General features: G+C 51.0%; 1 protein-coding gene across 3 annotated transcripts; it reads right to left on the bottom strand.

Annotated features, from left to right (window-relative positions):
* Positions 1-3,846: 3,846 nt before the first annotated feature.
* Positions 3,847-17,128, bottom strand: NR2F1 (nuclear receptor subfamily 2 group F member 1). 3 transcript variants are annotated; one of them, XM_074569496.1, is made up of 4 exons: positions 16,261-17,128; positions 12,587-13,114; positions 7,310-7,497; positions 7,099-7,225 (listed from the first exon to the last, which is right to left on the bottom strand). In XM_074569496.1, exons 1-4 carry the CDS (start codon positions 16,712-16,714, stop codon positions 7,217-7,219), a joined length of 1,179 nt encoding a protein of 392 aa, XP_074425597.1. In that variant the 5' UTR covers positions 16,715-17,128; the 3' UTR covers positions 7,099-7,216. The 3 variants fall into 3 exon arrangements, with proteins under 3 accessions (XP_074425596.1, XP_074425598.1, XP_074425597.1); XM_074569495.1 differs by having other exon boundaries at positions 3,847-7,497; positions 16,261-17,127; XM_074569497.1 differs by lacking the exon at positions 16,261-17,128 and adding an exon at positions 14,065-16,218 and having other exon boundaries at positions 3,847-7,497.
* Between the last annotated feature and the right edge of the window lie 1,712 nt (positions 17,129-18,840).

Here is an 18,840-nt window from a genome sequence, read left to right as displayed (position 1 = left end):
GTTAACTATATATATATATATAAAAATATAAAAAAATAAAAGTAAGGCTGCGGGGAGGTGCGGGACGGGGGGGAAGGCGGGGGGGGGGGCGGCGGGCAGCGGTGCGGGTCAGCGGAGGCGCGGGGGTTCGGGGCTGCTGGCGGGGGTTTGCAGACAAAAGGAGAAGGCCTGGTGGTGAGCTGGATATCTCTGTTAGTTGTCAGCGCAGGTCCGCGGGCTGCCGGGGAATGCTAATCAGCCCTCGGCGAGCGGGATGCAGCCTGGGCTGCCTCCCGGCACACGCACACGCACAACCGCGGGGTCTCTGACACCCCCCTCAACACGTCCCGTGTACCCCCCTCTCCCTCCTCGCAGGCACCCCACGCTTTGGCCGGTGCTGTATTTATTTGGCCGAGCGATTATATGACCAGCCTTAAACGTTATATGCGGCAAATGTCTTCCTAAATCAACACAATAGGATAGCTTACAGCCACCATCCCGCTTCTCCTTCAAGGAGCCTCCCCCCGCCCTTCCCCATCCTTTCTTCCCTTTCCTTTTTTTTTTTTTTTTTTTTTTAAACAACTGGGGATATTTTATACCCTGTAGTTTTGGATTTGATCCATTGCTTTAAGCTTGATGGAGGGTTCTGCAGACAAGGAGATGTATATACACTATTATACAGCCATCATTGAGATTACTAACAGTGAGTCTCTTGTCAGCCAGACGGTCCTGCTTTGAAACACTACTCACATTATCCTGATTTTTCAAAATTGGGGGTAAGGGAAGGGAGGGGAGATACAATTTCCCACTGTCCCTTTTGTTAATTGTTTTCTTTCCTCGCAATTACGTTTACAACCCGATCGGGCCCGTTTCACGTATTGTCTTTGTATTTCTAGTGGAAGCCACGTGGGGGTGGGAGAAGAGATCCTGACATCCCTCCTCAAGCCTTCATCAGAATAACACCACTACCACCCTCCGCACACAAGCCCTTGAATCCGGGTGACGGCCAACATCGGCCCGGAGAGGGCAACCTGCGCCCCCTCCTGCCCCTCCGTCCCCGAAAAGTGGCAGGGCGGGGGGGTGCCTCCTGTCTCCGACCCTTCCCCACAGCTGGATAATGTCATTTTATTTTTCAGGTGGCTGCACCTTGCTCCTTGGAACCGTGGGAAGATGTCCAGCCGGAATGCCCTCACTTGAAAAAGAAAGGGAGAGAGGGAGGGAACACCCCCAAAAGACTGTCAGACAGGCCTTGGGAGAAAGGGAGAGGGAGGGATAGAGGGGCAGGAGCTGTGATAAGGGAGTCACCTTGGGCAGTGGCCGCCTTCCCCATCTCTGCAGTTCCAGCCTCCTTCCCCGGCTATTTCGCGCTGAAGGTGATCAGAGGGGGGAAGGGGTAGGTGCTTAAATATTTAAGGGAGCATTTAAACCCGGAGCCTTCAATGAAAGAAGAAGGAGGAGGGAGGGGGTTGGGGGGGGGGGGAGAAAAAAAGTTGGAAAATGGATTCGCTGACAAGTAAGGATAATAAATGAGAGGCGCTTTCAGATAGATATCTCAGACGTGAAATTGCACCCAGCTGGTTGTGTAAGCAAACAAATAGTTTCATGTTAGGGACTCTCGACTTGTGGCTTGATGAATAGAACACGACAGAGGTAAATGGGTCTTTAACTCATTTAGGAATAAAACTCTTTGGCTTCCTAAGTAAAAGACCTGGTGACGCCATGGATCCTGAGCAAGCACTTTAACAAGAGTTTTATTAGTTTCCACTTGTGCTCTCGGATCTCTCCTCTCGCTCACCTCCTCTCTTATCCTTCTGGGTTTTTTCTTTTTTTTTTTTTAAACCTTTTATCCTTCTCTTCTCCCATACCTCCTTCTGTCTTTTTTTTATTATTTTCCTCTCGAAAACGCTTTCTCGTAAAAGGGATCCCCCACGCCACCGGCGCCGGTTTGCAAGGTACCCGGGCAAGATGGAACAGGGGTCTGCCCACGGCAGCCGAGAGTTGTGGCTTCTGAAATGTATTTATTTGTCATTCGGAATCACTGCAGAACACTCAGCCGCTCTGACCCACTGAGGATCAAAAAGGGGAGTGTGTCTAAAAAAAACAACAAAAAACCTCACGTCAAAGTCAGTGACTGTGAAGCCAATTAGAAAGGGGGCCTTTTAAAACAAATATATAGACACGATTCGTGGAGGTCACGCCGTTTATGAAATTAGTCCCAAGATGGAAAAAACGGGAGGAAAAGTGGGGCAGGGCGGGGGGATGGATTCCTGTTTCTCCCAGTAAAGTGGAGAGCCGACAGGGTAAAGATACGGGTCTTAAAAAAAAAAAAAAAAAAAAAAAGGGAGGGTGGGTGGGTGGTGGGGAATCCCAAACTCGCTATTTCAAGACTTAAAAACTAACCCTTTGAATAGTCAAAATGCCCCATGAAACCGGAGGAAGCATGTCGACAGTGCCTGTAATAGCCGTGCACATGCGTCCGCGGGCATTGCCTATGAATGGCTGCGCGCCCGGACACCGCTGGTGGGGCGGCTGCGGCAAGCCCTGACCCCCCCTTTCCCCCCCCGTCCCTCTGTCCGTCCGTCGGAGGGTCCGTCCCGGCCACCCAGGGCCACCGTCCCAGCCAGGGCATCCCTCGGCAGCGAGGCACATCTGCCGCCTGTTGGGAAGGGGACGCCCGGCTGCCATACCCACAGGTTAACTTAAAATAAAACAAAATAAAAATAATAATAATTAAAAAAAAAAAAACAAACCAACACGGAGGGTCTATTAAGCCCTTTCCGATGGATCAAATGCATTTCTCTCTTTGCGTGGGGCGCCGAACGACGTGAAGCAACGCAGAATTGACTTTTTTCTTGCATGACTTCTGCTGCCGCCCGGTGACCCCGAGCCGGAGCTTCCCACGCAGGACCCTCCACGCTACCCCCCCGGGGAAGGAGCCTTTTGCATCTGGGCCCGTCGCTTTTAGCGGTGGCGGTGGGACAGGCCACTCGCCATCGAGTCCCATCCCCACACCCCTCTCCCAGCCCCCCAATTCCACCTAATTCCCAGGCGTCCGCGGGAAGTCGGGGTTACCATTCCTCCCCCACACCTAGGAGTGGGCTCCTCGCCCACTCCCCTGCAGGTGAAGAGGGTGGATGGAGGCAGAGCCCCCCCAAACGCTGTGTGTGTCCCCCCCAGCTCCCAACCGGGGAGAGCAGGTGTCAAGAAGCCCCAGGAAAGGGGCAGCTGCAGCCCCTTCCCCTCGCCGGGCAGCCGGAGGAGCTGCGGGGAGGAGGTGGGGGACGCGACCCCCGGCGCTGCCCCTGCCACTGCCGGCAACCCCACCACCACCACCCCCCGCCTCAGCTGGGGTTCAACCTGCCACTTAGCTGCATTTCCAAATATTTATTCGATTGAATATATAGAAAAGGCCTAATTGGGCGGTGGGAGGAGGCAAGCTAGTTAGCGAGGAGCTAAGAGGTGGGGGGGCCCTTTGTATCTGCCGTGCCCTGAGCGGGTCCCCTGCGCGGGGCTGGGGTGGGAGGGTCGCTCCCCCTTCCCAAATCCCACCACCACCCCCGCTTCCCACCCCCAACCCGCCCCGCCCCGCCTTCCCTTGAAGCCGCAGCGGTTGGTGACCACGGAGGGGCCGCGGAGCCCTGCGCGGCAGGGAGGGACGGAGGGATGAAGGGATGGAGGAGGCTACCCTGCCGAGCCCCCCCTGAGGAGCTCGGGGGGTCGCGGAGGCCCCGGCGGCAGCGCCCGGGCCCCCGGCGACAACAAGGCAGGAGAAATGTAGCTGGAGTTGGTTTAAAAGCAGTATATTGTAGCTTACTAACAAGTCAGCAGAAACTTGCAGAGGGACCCCGGCCCCTCTCCACATTCACATATTATTATTTTTTTTCTTTCTTTTTTCCTTTTTTTTTTTTTTTTTTTCCCCCCCAGCAAATAGCACTCGGTGGTGCGATCGTACAATATTTTTAGCCGCCGTATGAGTGCCCAAGAGGCTGGAGAGTGGCAAAAGAAAACATCCACCGACAAAACGCAGACTGGGGTAGTTAACACTTCAGAACACGATACCATCTTATAAGCAAAGTTTAATAAGGGATTGAAACACTTCTTTCTAGGCACATACATGGAAATAAGTGCATCTCGTACACCTCCTCTACACCTGCAAGTTTCTTGGCAATCGGTGGGTTATTATTATTCATAAATATGAAAATTAATTGAAAAATACGTTTCTGACCTACGAAAAAGTTTATCTGTTTTCATCAGTGGGATAACACTGTAATGAATATATTTACATCTCATTGGAAGAAACTGAGACCTGTCTTTCTCTTCCGATATCCCCATTTGTTTGGTTTATTTTTTTATGTTGGGTTTTTTTTGCTGTTTTGTTGGAATTTTTTTGGGTTTTTTGTTTTGTGATGTTTTTGTTGTTGTTGTTGCTTTTTGTGGTGTTCTTTTTTGTTGTTGTTGTTGTTGTTGTTGTTCTGTTTGTTTCTGGTTTTAACTGCTTAATCCAGCCGGGTCCCCAGTCACCCATCCCACCAAAAAGCAATGCTGAAGAGCTGCTTCCAGCACCTCCTGGGGGCTGAGCATCCCCGCTCGCTCCCCGCTGGCAGCCCGGAGGGGCTGCTGGACCCCCTCTGCCCTGGGAAGGCCACCAGGGCCAGGAACAAAGCTGTCGCCTATGCAGCGTCCATGTGAGTGAGAAAAGGGAGGGTGTCTAATTCCCCTCCTTGTGTGCCCAGGTCTGAAATCATCCGTTCCCCCCCCAGCCCCCAACACACACAGCACCTATGAATACAGGCCGCTTCCCCATCCTGAAATGGGCTCTACCCCCATAGAGGATCTGCCCACAATGTTGATTATCCAGCTATAAGTGCCTACTGTATAGAGCTGCTCTCGCCTCGGATCTGCTGCGCCTAGAATATTAAAAACCCCAAGCGGGTTGGATTGAAGGATCTTGTTAATGCAAAAAAAAAAAAAAAAAAAAAAAAAAGGAGAGAGAGAGGGAGAGAGGGGAGAGAAGGAGAGTATGGAGGACAGCAAATTAAAAGGAAAACATTGCCCATGACTCCACAAACTGAAAAGCCTGCCTCATCCAGGCTTGTTTGGAGGGCACAGGAGGTGTCTGCATGCGGGGGGGAATGTTATTTTTAAAGATCCAGCTTTATTAATACGTTAAGAAAGAGCTCCCTTGGTAGTATGTGTTCTTACAGCTCCGTCTCAGATCCTATAAAACATTAATGCACTGAAAGCTGTTACAGAGATCTGCACCACCAGCTAGAAGCATTGTGAAGCCTTTACCTTCAAAGAAGCTCCATTACAACAACGATTTTTAATTTTCTTTGCAAAAAAGGACAAGCCAAAATGAAGCAGGGCTTTCGGCACTAGAGCTCGGGCCCCTGCGGTGGGTGGCCACGGTGTGGGGGGCCATGGCCCACATTTTGTGCGTGGCCGTGGCACACAAACATGCACGGAACGCGCTGGCTCGCCACCCAACAAGCAAGCATCCAGTTGGATTTCTATATTAATGGGCTGGGAATAGCCTCCACGCGCAGTGACTGGAGTGAGGAGAAACAGTGAGAGGGATGTTTTGGCTGAGAGCAAGAATAAGGTGTGCGCGCCGGAGCACACGCCGGGGTCTGCGAGTCCTTTGGGGTGGAAAAGAAGAGAGAAGAAGCCAAAAAAAAAAAAACCAAACCCAAAAAACCAACCCCCCCACCCCAAACCCACAAAAGCAGAAAGCCACCATGCCAGCGGCAAGCAGGAGTCAGGGCGACAGTATGCCTCCCGCTGCACGGGCGGCAGTGGTGGCATACGGCGACTTCAATCCATGCCAATGGCGTCTAAGAGCAAAGCAGCAAGGTGTGAACTTGGCAGAAACTCCAGCTGATGGGGAAAAGTGCTTCCAAAAAAATAACCACACAAGGGTAGGCCGGCGTGTTGGGGCCCGTCGGCCTCGATGGAGAGTCTGCCCTGCAGCCCCAGCCAAGCAAGGTCACCTATGGCATCATCATCATCATCACCATCACCATGGCGCCGCACCTCCCGCTCACTCCTCCTAGGCCTTGACAGCTCAGCCCTAAACTTCCACAGTCAAGTCAGTTTTGGAACATCACGTGGTTTACACAACTTTGTTACCCCTCACAAGCATTTTTTCAAGTTCTCCCTTTTGACACCAGTACAGGAGTTAAAAATCCAGGGAGATTCTGTTGTTGTTTGGTTGTTTGTTTTTTGTTAGGTTTTTTTTTTTTTTTGGTGAACTGTTGGCATGTTTCAAGCAACAAGACTCATGGGTTGTGGGGTGATAAGTTGATTTTTTTTTTTGCTAAATCCTTTTATTTTTGTTTAAATTCTCACTTCAATTTTAATTCTTGAAGAACAGCTTCGACAACATATATCGCACTCATTATAAGAAGCAAAGGGTTATATCAAAAATTATTAGTATAGAATCACAGGAAACCTGGTTTGGAACCAGAAAAAAATACAAAACAGATATAGATACATAGACACAGGACAATTTTTTTTATAATTATTTGGAAAATGTTATTTTCCCCTAATTCTCGTTTCTTTTTTTTTTCTTTTTCCTTTATGCGCATACGATGTTTTAAGTTTTACAAAAAATGAAAATAAAGACTAATATTTTACAAAATGAGTAACAATGCTCGTGGTAAGTGTTTGCGCGTGGAATTTTTGTTTGTTTGTCTGTTTGCTCGTTTGTTGGTTGTTTTTTGTTTTTTTTCTTCTTTTTTTTTTTTCATTCTACACAAGGTTCAGTTCAGTTTCAACGCGTTTTGTTTTGTTTGTTACTGTACAGCATATATCAACAACAGTCCACAATAAATCCTGGAAGATCCAGTATCCCCTTCAGGTTTGATTAATATCCCCTCAATACTCATATTTTTTTTGTTTGTTTTTTTTTATTATTTTTTTAAATTTTTTTTTGCTTTTTTTGTCTCTTTTATTATTATTATTTATTTCTTTTTTCCTCCTCTCCGAAAAAAAAAAAAAATTAAAAAAAAAAAAATCAAAACCAACCAAAAAAGCGCAACATCCCGAACCTCCGCGGACCCACGCCGGGTCCGTCCTTCTCCCCCCACCACGGCCACACCTCTGCGCCTTTCCTCGGCCCTTTCTTTTGTTCGGTGTCCGCCTCCCGGGCCCCCCCCGCACCCCGAACTGCCCCTCGGTGCGAGCGCTCCCGCCTCCGCCGCTCCGCCGCCTCTCTGCCGGGGGTGCGGGCCGGGCTCTAGGAGCACTGGATGGACATGTAAGGCCAGTTGAAGCTGCTCCCCGACAGTAGCATATCCCTGATGAGGGTTTCGATGGGGGTTTTACCTACCAAGCGGACGAAGAAAAGCTGCTCGATGACGGAGGAGGAGACGGTGCGCAGGGAGGGCAGCCGCAGCAGCAGCTTGCCGAAGCGGCTGGGCTGGTTGGGGTACTGGCTCCGCACATACTCCTCCAGCGCGCACTGGGACTTCTCCTGAAGGCTCTCGATGTGCGCAGCATCCGACAGGCCGCAGGCGTCTGCCCCGCCGCATCCGCGCCCGCGGAGGCAGCCGCGGAACGGCGGCGGCGCGGGGTGGGGGGGAGAGGAAGAGGAGGAGGTGGAAGGAGGAAGGAGGGGAGGGAGGGGGGGAGATGGTTAGTGGCGGGGAAGCGCAAGGGGAAAGCGCCGCCGGGATGGGGGGGCGCCCCTAAAGGCGCACCCCTCCCCCCCCATCCCATCCCATCCCATCCCCAACCCCCCCCCCCCATCCCACCCCATCCCGCACCGCCGCCGAATAAACAACGCGACCTGCCCGCGGGTATTTCCGCGGGGGATGCGGTGGGGTGCCTGCACCCCCCAGACTCCCCACGCGCCCCCATCACACACACCCCCCCCCCCCAACCCCCTCATCCACCCCCCCGGGACACTCCGGGCAGCCCTTCAGCGGGACCAGCCTCCGTCAAACAGCACGAGGGGGAGGGAAAAAAGGGCGATATTGGGGAAAATAATAACAATAATACTAATAACTATAATAAAGATAAGAAGCGGAGGCGCGCACACGCAGGGGGAGGCAGAGGGAGTTTGTTGACATGGCTGCGCATCAGAGACAGGCAGGGATGGGACCCGCAGCGGCTGGCGGGGAGCCGGCCGGGGGATGCCGAGAGGAGAGGGGGGGTCGTCCCCCCCTCCCCCTGCCCCTACCGCGCCGACAGCCACCGCAAAACGGACCCGCTTTTTTTTTTTTTTTTTTTTTTTTTTTTTTTTTTTGAGGTAAATCCGGCGGAAAACGGCGGGGTCGGTGCGGTCTCGTCGCCGGAGCCGGCGGCTGCAGCTCGCAGACACAAAGCTGGGGGCGGCTGCGGCGGGGGTGGGGGGAGAAGCCTGCCCGAAATGCGGCCTGAGAATCTATAGGATCCTATAGGTCCCTATGGCGCGTATATATACGGGCAGAAACAACCCCCCCGGCACCTTGCAGAACGGTACGACCTGGGCAAAATCGTATTAATCCGGGAGGAGAAAACCCTTCACACCCCTGCGCTGGTACCGAGGTGCATTATTCTGTGTGTACGTGTGTGCACACATACGCGAGGAGAGGTATAGATGCATATGCGCCTTTACACACGCACATTTACGTGCGACACAGCCCCCAAAAAGGGGATAATTGTCCACGGGCTGCTCGGGGAAAGACTTGCGCAGGAAACTACAGTGGTGGAAAAGTGGTGGGTATGCCCCGGATGGTTTCAACCATTCACATTGTTTCGGAGATTAATAATAAATATTAAAAAAAAAAAAAAAAAAAAAAGACCAAAAAACCCACAACCAAACCCAACAACAAAACACATCAGGATCAGAGGGAGGCAGTCAGCTGGCAGTGCGGTTTAACACAGATCAAAGCCAGACTTTGCTAATATATAGATCCGTATATGAATTAATGCATGTTAATGGCCCCCAAAAGGACATTACAAAATTGTGAATGTAGAATTATGACCCTGGAAGGACACAACAAATTATTCAAAGCCCCCCCCCAAAAAATAAAATAACAAAAAAAAATGTGTAAAAATGTGTCGCAACTGCATTTTTGAACTTTAAGTCTTCCCGCATCAAGAACTGGCTTTACAAAGATTTCTGAACACCTTCATCTACAATGCTATGGCCTCGAGCAAAAATACAAATAAAACAAGCCATAATTCAGGAACTTCTGAGGAGGAGAACCTTTGACCTGAGCTGCGGACTTGGCATCCCTCAGATATACAATTATCTGAGCCAGGCTGCTCTGCTAATCCATACTGTACCTCTAATGCAAGGATATTTTGCAACATCTAAAGCACCAGGTTGCAACATATATATCTATCAAAAGCTCGGGCCTGTTCTTGTTTGCAATATATATCAAAAACACAGGCCTGTTCATATGTTGATTGCCACAAATCACACTCCATATTTACATATATCTTGCTATTTTACATGCATTATCTTCCCATTATGCATTAGGATCCTATTCAACTTCCAAACAATGCAATATGAAAGGGTCTTACTGACACCCTAGCAGGGCTTTTTTCTTTATGCCCCATATGTCATACCCTTAAGGTTAGTAAAATATTTATCAGATATTTACGGTAAGTGCACCTATAACTGCAGGTCACTGGACAATGTGGATGGGGAAGCTGCGGCAGCCTGGGGAGGGAGCGGGGGGTTTGGGAAAAATAACGCCTTGGGTTTTTCCTCAGACCTCCAAACACTCGGGATTTTCTCGTGCCGGTAATATCTATTGAGCTTTAATTATTTTAAATGGTCTGGCATATGCCTTTACCCGGGATTTTATTCCGCATCGTTAAAGGTGGCGGTGGGAAGGCTTAACTCTCCCCTCAGAACGGGATTAAAACTAATAATAATTAAGGGATGCACAGCTCGATTAGATTACGGAGTCCGGAGAGGTGCAATCCATGGGAGAAATAATGCAATCCGTGTTTACCAGAGGTGAATTATTATTCTATCTCAGAAAGTGGGCTAATGTGAAAATCCTGTGTGTGCCTCACTGTTTTTTTATATGGCAGTGTGTCAATAAGGGAAAGCTCTATATTTCTTCCTGCAGTCTATGGAAAAGAAATTATGTAAATAAATAACCATTACTGTTCAGCACACTCCAGCCTTCCCCCTTTGTAGTGGCGGGAATGTATTTCATGTTACGCGTTCAGAAGAGTTTAGTGTTCAGAAAATATAGATGTAATCAGCTGGCATCTAACTAGAAATCAAAGTTCTTATTGCTCTGCAAATAGATTTATTGGATTTATGTTATCTGGCTCGGTCCCTTCCTGGAAACGTTTGTTTATGACGAGGAAAAGGTAGGTGTAGGAATTAATAACTCTAAAGTTTGGGGGGGGGGGGGGGCGAAAGGGAGAGGAGGAAAAAAAAAGGAAAAGAAAAAAGCAGGCAAGAAAGAAGCAGGTTTTGGGTCACGACCCAGTCGTTGGACGGTGTCCAGAATTTTACGGATTAAATACATGCTATCCGGAGCCCGAAAGTAAAAACCACAACAGGAGAAACCCATGCCAGCTTTAAATACTTAGTCCTTAGCGAAGGACTTAGGACAATATGCCTAAAAATGTCTTTTCCATCAGTCAAAGTTTGTTTAAAAGTTGGATGACTTTGAGAAAGGCTTCCCATGAATTCCCCTCTGGCTAAGCAATCAAAACAAGTTTAGTGAAAAGTGGAAATGTGTGGATGGGGGTAAGGGGTAGATTACTCCTGACAGCTGTATTTCCATTTTCTGAGGTGCCCCGTGCGATCCTGCTCCAAAATAATATTATTGTTCCCCTTCCTCAGCCCCATTCACGCTCCGCTCCGTTGTGGGAAGGGGCTTCTCCCCTCGCAAACGTTTAATTACGGCATTTGTCCCTAATGTACGTGAAAAGAGGGCTCCTCTCAAGCCACTGACCGCGTTTATAGCCAAGGTCGATCTTTTGGGGAAGGTAAAGGGGGGAGGTGAGGGGGGAGAGGGGGAGGGTAACGAAGGAAAGAGAGAGAAAATAAAATAAAGTAAAGTAAAATAAAATACCCCCTAAATTTGTTCACATTTGTGGCAATTGCCTTCCCGGGGCCTTTGGTGGGCGGAAGGGCCGAGGCACAGGCCAGCACCCCCCACCTCTGCTTGGGAAGAATCTCTCAAAGTTGGGTCTGAGCGAAAAAAGATAGTACTGATAGCAATAATAATAATAAGACTCCTACTAAAAAATCCAAAAGGGTTGTCCCCGGCCGTCCGTGTGTATTGAGGAGCGTCCTGAAAGGAATGGGAAGGGAAAGTCTGCGAGTCTGCGGGCAGGCTGGGGAGTTAAATCAGCCTGATAAATGCCGGCAGGTCTCTTTGTCACTTTTGAAAAACATGTTTCCATCAAGAAGACTTATTAAGATAAAATACATTAAAATGTCGAGCCGGCTATTCAGTAAATCTTCCATTTGTTTTAAGATCTGCACTTTATCCTCTGCAAAGAAATATTCCCCTCCAAGGCTGCGAGACTGCATTTGCACTGGAAGTAAAAGGGGGCAGTCACAGTACACGTCTCCGACCACCCTGCATACAAATTAGATACTCCTGTCTAAATAAATTATCTGATGTTCAAATCGATATTAATACTACATTTGCTACATTACAATATTGTGCAAATTTAGGAGTCATTTTAATACAATGTAAATACTATTTTTCATGCATGAAAGGCAACATATATTGATGGATTATAAACTGCTTACTGTTAAACAAGGCCTTTGAACGATTTGCCATCTTTGTTCGGGAATGCTTTTAATTTTGCCTCGGCCTAGTTTTAAGCCAGATTTATCGGAGCTATTTAGTTACCGCTAACCGGGAAGACCGGTTTGGAAAAGGGGGGAGAAACCGGGACAAGAGAGGAGCAAGGGGATAAGGGAGAGTGTGGGGGAGGGGGGAGGGATAAGGAGGGGGGGGGAAGAAAAACAAACAAGCAGAAAAAGTGGCAATTAGCCCCATCGTGGCGATAATTAGAATAATAATTAAAAAATGACACCGCCAGGCCTCTTATCTCGCCTTGTTTCTATTTCCTATATTTCCTCCATATCGTTCTCCTTTGATGTTTATAAATTTCTCCCTCGCAGGTTACAATAATAGAAGACGTATTATATTCTTATAGGCTACGACCAGAGCACTTCAAAGGCGACGCTAATGCACTTTCCCGCTAGTTAATTCGAACCATCTATCACAGGGAAAAATTGTTAACATGCATGTTTCCACCGCCTCCACTTAATTTGATATTTTATATATATTATGTGTTTAGTTTTTTTTTTAGTATTTTTTTTTTTTTTTGGCGGGGGCGGGGAAGGGGCCTGTCTGAGCATCAGTGCTCATTTGGACATCGGTGCTTATCTGGGCATCGGTGGAGCCTGAGGGGGAGGGTGATCCCTGTCCCGGGCCGTACACGCTACCTCGGCCTTCCGCCTCTTTTCTTTAGAAAAAAATTTCAATTTTAATTTTTTTTTTCATTTTTCCGCTGTTTTCTTCCCCTTTTTTTTTTTTTTTTTTTTTCCACGGCGCTCCCCCTTCCCCCGCTTTTCCCCTTTTACTCCCTCTCTCCCCCCTCGCCCCCCCCCCCCACCCTCCCTCACCTGAGGTGAAGAGGACGATGGCTTTCAGGCAGCTGTACTCGGCCGAATCGACGTGCAGCGCCTTCAGCTTCTCCACCTGCTCCTGGAAGATGCGGATGTGGTCCATGAAGGCGACGACGCGGTCGGCCGACATGGGGGAGGCGTGGAGGCCGGCGGCGGCCAGCAGCGGGGCCACATGGAGGGGCATGGAGCACTGGGCGGCGTTGAGGACGAAGAGCTCGCTCCAGGTGAGCCGCAGCAAGGCCACCTGGTCGGTGATCTGCAGGTCGGGGAAGAAGGGGATGTTGCGGGCCCACTCGACGGCGCTGAAGAGCAGGCGGGCGGCCAGCTCGCAGATGTTCTCGATGCCCATGATGTTGTTGGGTTGCATGCACTGGCTGCCGTAGCGGGAGGTGGGGTAGGGCTCGGCCCGCAGCAGCAGGGAGATGTATCCCGAGAGATAGCAGTGGCCGTTCAGGGGGTCGCCGTTGGTCAGGGCGTACTGGCCGGGGTTGGGCTGGGTGGGCGGCATCCTTCCTCGCTGAACCGCTGACAAAAAGAAGGAGAGAAGGAGAGGAAATGTGCATCCAGGAGGATCGCAGGCATCGCCCCGGCGGCGCTGCCAGCCAGCCGGAGACAATGCCGGGCTTCTTTCTCTTCTCCCCCCCCCCCCACCCCCCCCCCCAACCTTCCTCCCCCCCATCCTCACCCCCCATCCTCCCCGCTTCGCCCCCGGCAGACGCACAGACACGGACAGACAGAGGCATGCGGAGCCGGGCAGCTGCAGCCGACCTGCATCGCCCCCACCCCCCCCTCCCCTGCCCCGGCAGCATCGGCCCCGACCCCTGCTCAGGCAGCCCCAGCCCAGCGGCAGCCAAGCCCCAACATCCCTCCACCCCCCCCACAAATGCAGACAGGCTTCACAAAATAAACACAGATTAAAAAGAAAGCAAAAAAAAAAAAAAAGCCAAGGCAAACAAGACAAATCCGCACCCCCCCATCCCACCCCCCACTCCCCCCCCCACGCCGGCCCCCCGCCCCTCTCGCAACAAAAGGCAGCCCCGCACGTAAAAAAAAAAAAAAGAAAAAAAAAGAAAAATCAAAGAAATCCTCCGGGTGGTGAGAAAGTGGGGTTAAAAATCACAGCCAGCTGTTAAAAATATAGCCAGGCTCTGTTGTGGATCCCAGCCGATTGCCCTGGTAGCACTGAGATTTACAAGTGAACTGCTGTGTCGCTTTTAAAAAAAAATAAAATAAAATAATTCATAAAAATAAATGCGTCCGTCTTCTTCAAAAATACCGCGTCGTTGCCCTTCAAGCTGGAACAGGTCGCAGCCCCCCAGCTCCCCATTGCTAACTTTATTACACAGAACCAGCTTTCCATAGAGGACCCCCCCCCCCCATCCCCCGCCCAGCAAAGTTCTCCCTGCTAAAAGGAAGAGAAAGATTAAATATTATCAAGGGAAGGGGTGAAATAAAACAAAAAGGTCCGAACTTACAATAGCCAAACATTCGTGGAAAAAAAAGGGGACGGTGTAATTAATATCTTTGGTGCGCTGTTGCCACTGCAAAAGCCTGCAGTCAGCGTTGCACAGTGAATGCACAAGCTTGCAACTGCAAAAACACTGGATTCATTAACCATCTCCACACAGAGCGTAAGCATGCCTCGAGTCCCGAAAGCTGACCAAAGTTGTTTTTTTTTTTTTTTTTTTTTTTTTTTTTTTTAAAGAGTGTGTGTAATGCGTGTGTTTGGCTCCATCAGTGCCAGCCTGAGCAGCCGCACGCCATGTAAACAAAGGTAACTTCAGGGGAAGATGCGGCCACTCGGGCTGGCTCCCCGCACACCCTCACACACACACACACACACACACACACACGCACACCCACATCACTCCTCTCGCCGGCGTGACACACATTTTCTCAACTTTCTCTTTCCTCCCCCCCCCCTCAACCAGCCCTCCTCGCCTCCCGGCCCGGACCTCTCTCCTCCTGCCCTCCAGCCCACCTCTCCCCTCTTCAATCTGCTTGTAAACTTGGCAGTTATTTTTCAATTAACTGCGAGCACAATTCTAACTTGGGTTTGTTTTTTTTTTCCTCTCTCCCTCTTTTTCTTTTTTTTTTTTTTTTTTTTTTTTTTGGCTCTCCCCCCCACTTCCCCTCTCCCAGACGCCTACCAACAGCCCCTGAAGCTACCAATGAAGTCGTCATATTTGCGAGCTCTTTCAGATCTGGAGCAGCTTCATTCCTTTTCTTGTGGCATATAAAATATAATTTTAAAACCAATTAAGGCAGTAGTAATCCCCGCTCCGCAAAATTGACTGTTTCGCTGATGTGACTCTAAGACATCTTTAACGACAGTCACAGGGTAAACTTTAACTGTAAACCGAGAAAATACATTTCGAGGAGAAAGGAGGGCAGGAAATCTTCCTACGCGAGAATGAGCCTGAACGCAAGGAAAAACCACAGCGACTCTTGGAAAGGAGGAGGAAAAAAATAATAAATAAATAGCAGAGCAGTTGGAAATGGTGAGGAGCCCGCTGCCAGATGCAGGCTGCGGATTCTGCTAAAATGAGAAGGACCGGTAAATAGGTTATAAATCGCGATTTGTATGCAGGCTTTAAGGAGAGGGTGGAGTTTGATGAAGAAATAAAATGAGCAGCGTGCTAAAAAAAAAAAAAAAAGAAATGACAGAAGTACAGAAACCCGGTTCAGTCACAAACTTTCCTTTGAACGCATGGAGTGAAAACAAGGCCAAATCTCGCACAGAAGCACACTCCGGGGCACCGGGAAGCACAGGGAAGCGGAGATAGAGTAGTACATTTCCCCCTCTTTTTTTTTCTTTTTCTGCCCTTTCCTCTTTTTCACCCCCTTTCCTCTTTTCTTCCCTACTTACACGTCTTTCATCTTTCTTTCGGGGTGGGGGGAAATAAAATGAATGAGGCTGGGAAATGGATCTACCGAGAAGTGTTGCGGGTTTAAAAAGAAATGATGGGGCGGAAGGGGGGGGTGGTGGTGGTGGGGGGAAAAGGAAGCTGAATGGAAGCACATCTCGTACGGGAGAGAGATGTATCTCCCCCCACCCCCCGGTCTCATGCCAACAATAGACAAAACCACATCCAAATACACGCACACGCACACACACACACTCACACGCGCGCGGGAGCGGAGACAGCGGCTAAATGATAAATATTTAGCGAGCGATCGTACTAGTAGTAGTAGTAATAATAATAATAATAACGGTAATAATGGTAAAATTCCGGGCACAATGAGCGGGGAAGGGGCGAGCGCGGCGGTGCCGGGGAAGGGGGTGGGGAGGAGCGGGAGGGAGGGCAGGAGGCACAAACCGAAAAGCAAAAGAAAACACCACCAACCACCATCCACAATAACAACAAAACCTGGCGCAAAGCTGCCAGATGGAGTGCAGGCAGAGGGAGAGATTGACGTGTGCATGGAAATAGAGAGGGAGAGAGACCTAGATCGCCACGGAGAGCCGTAAATATATATATATATACACATATATCTGCGCGTGTGCGCGCGTGTATATATATGTATATGCATATAGGTGTGTGCGCGTATGCACAAGGCAGGGAGACAGAGACAGAGGGGAGAGCCCTGGCACACGCACGCCCGCACCGCCGCGGGGGGAAGAGGCAGCGCTGGTTAAAATAGCAATAAGTAGGGATAGAAATATTCACCTTCCCGCCTCATGCCCACTTTGAGGCACTTCTTGAGGCGGCAGTACTGGCACTGGTTGCGGTGGTGCTGGTCGATGGGACAGTTCCTGTTGGCGCGGCATGTGTAAGTTAAGTTCCTGCGGACGCTCCTCTTGAAGAAACTTTTGCAGCCCTCGCAGGTGAACTGGCCGTAGTGCTTGCCGCTGGACTTGTCCCCGCACACCACGCACTCGATGTGCTGCTGGCTCTGCCCCGAGCCCTGCTGGCCCGCTCCCTTGTCCCCGGCCGTGCCCGGCGTGGAGGGGGGTCCCGGTTGGCTGGGGGTCTGCGGGGTGTGCGGGGCGGCCGAGCCCCCTTGCTGCTGCTGGGGCGGTTGCTCCCGGGCCGGCTGGGCGGCGGTGGGGTTGGGGCCGCTCGGGGTGCCCCCGGCCACGTCTTCCTGCGGATCTCGCCAGCTGCTAACTACCATTGCCATATCTCGGGCCCAAAAAAGTGCTGGGGAGCGGCGCGTCTCGCTGCGGGCTGCCGGGGAGAGAGGCGGGGGGCGGGCGGGGGGCGGCCGGCCGGGCGCCGGGGGCGAGCGGGGAGCGGGGGGAGCCTGCCTGCCGCCTGCCTCCGCCTCGGCTGCCGCCGCCGCCGCTGCCCTGCTGCCGCCGCTGCTGCCGGCTGGAGCCGCTCCTGCCGTTTTCTTTATTTTATTTATTTTTCGCCGCGAGCCCCCCTCCTCTCGCTAATTTTTTTTTTTTTTTTTTAGGGAGGGGGAGGGGGCGACGGAGGATTTTCTCCCTCTCTCTCTCTCTCTCTCTTTTTTTTTTTCTCCTTTCCTTCCCCCCCTTTCCTCTTCCTCCCTTCCCTTTCCCTTTCCTTCCCTTCCCTTTCCTGCGCTCCCCCCCCCCCCCTTCTTTAAAATACCCCCGCCTGGTCGCTTCCCCCCTCCGCTCCCGCTCTCTCCGGCTCTCGCCGCCTCTCCTCTCCGCGCCTTCCCCCCCCCCCCCCCCCGCCGACCACTTCAAGTTGCAAAATCAGAAACGGCGAACAAGGCTGTCGGGAGAGGCATTCAGGAGAGTACCGCGCCGGACCCGCACAGGCAGGCAGACACGCGTGCACGCCGCCCGGCACACCGCTTCCCCACTCGCGCACACGCAGACGCGCAGGCGGGCGCAGGCACACGCGGTGCGGGCGCTACGAGCGCGGAGGATGCGCGGGCATAGAGGAAGCCGCCGCGCCGCCGAGGAGGAGGAGGAGGAGGAGGAGGAGAGGGAGGAGGAGGAGGAGGAGGAGGAGGGGAAGGAAGAGGAGGAGGAGGAGGTCGCCGCTCGCCGCTCGCCGCCGCCGGGGCCCGGCCGCTCCCGCGGAGGCTGCTCCCGCTGCCGCCGCCGCAGCCGGTGCCGCCGGTGCGGGCTCTCGGGGAGGCGGGAGGTGGAGAGAGGAGCCGTCGGCCGGCGATCAGGGCATGGAGGTGTCCGGGGGCCAGGTCCAGGGCAGGGCGCCGTCAGCCATGCAGGGCGGCGGAGCCGGGGAGCGCGGCGGAGGCGGGCGGGGAGCTGAGGCAGTTTGATCTCCTGTCGCGGCGGCGGAGGAGGAGGAGGAGGAGGAGGTTGCCGGTCGCTGCTCTTTCTCTCCCGAGCTGCTCTCTCTCGCTCTCTGTCTCTCTCGCTCGCTCGCGCTCTCTCTCCCCCCCCCTTTTTTTTTAAAAAAAAAAAAAAAAAAAGAGAAAAAAAAATTCGCCAAAAAAAAAAAAAAATCGGATGTGACTAAATTCGCAGAGGAGACGAATTCACGGCGAAGTGTAAAAATAGAGAACGGGAATAATAATGACACGCGCAGGAAAAAGAGAGATCCAAAGTAGGTCGGGTAAATAAATCCTCTTCTTTTCCTCTTTCTTGCCCCTTCCTTCTTCTTCTTCTTCTGTGAGAGCGCACGATGTCGGTTGCGAGGAAAAAAAAAATAAGAAAAAAAAAATCGGTGGAAATCGCCCCCAAAAAGGTTCTTTTTTTTTTTGTTTGTTTGCCTAAAAAAAGTATTTCGGGTAAAAACTCATCAGCCAGAAGTGAAGCCCTCCCCCAAAATAAAAAAATAGGCAAGAATAGTCAAAATAATAACGGTATTAAGATGTGAACGCGTTCTCTCTCTCTCTCTCCGGGCTTTTTTTTTTTTCCCCCGTCTCTCTCTCTCTGCTTTTTCCCCTTTTTTCTTTCTTTCCGAGATTTTTTTTTTTTTTTTAGTTTCACCTCTCTCTTCTTCTCTTCTCCTGCAGGAATGAAGCGAAAGACACAAGGAGGAAGGGTGGAAAAAAGAAGAAAAGGAAGGAGAAGAGGGAGATGAAGGGGGGGGGGAAGCACACAACTAATAGAATATGCAAGAAAGGGGAGAGAGAGAGAGAGAGGGGGAGAGAGAGAGGGAGAGAGAGAGAGAGAGAGAGACCCAAAAAATGAATGCGTTTAAACGGGAAGCCTAGCAGAGCAATGTTTCCGAAAGGGGGATCTGCGCGAATGTCTGTATATAGTGAACTTTGACACTACTATTGAAACTGACACGTTTCTATGGAGATCGCTGCCTTATATGGAGCTCGTGTCAAGGAGCCAAGAGAAGGGCTGCTGG

The sequence above is a fragment of the Larus michahellis genome, chromosome Z (assembly GCF_964199755.1).
Source record: "Larus michahellis chromosome Z, bLarMic1.1, whole genome shotgun sequence".
Classification (NCBI taxonomy): Eukaryota; Metazoa; Chordata; class Aves; order Charadriiformes; family Laridae; genus Larus; species Larus michahellis.
This window is presented reverse-complemented; position numbering and strand designations above follow the sequence as displayed.

What these genes read in the sequence shown, in the direction of transcription:
- NR2F1 (XM_074569495.1), bottom strand. Translation starts at nt 16,714, where the DNA reads ATGGCAATGGTAGTTAGCAGCTGGCGAGATCCGCAGGAAGACGTGGCC. An exon ending in AGTGGGCATGAGGCGGGAAG is followed by an intron (nt 13,115 to 16,260) that starts GTGAATATTTCT and finishes TCTTTTTGTCAG; the next exon opens with CGGTTCAGCGAGGAAGGATG. An exon ending in CATCGTCCTCTTCACCTCAG is followed by an intron (nt 7,498 to 12,586) that starts GTGAGGGAGGGT and finishes GCGGCGGGGCAG; the next exon opens with ACGCCTGCGGCCTGTCGGAT.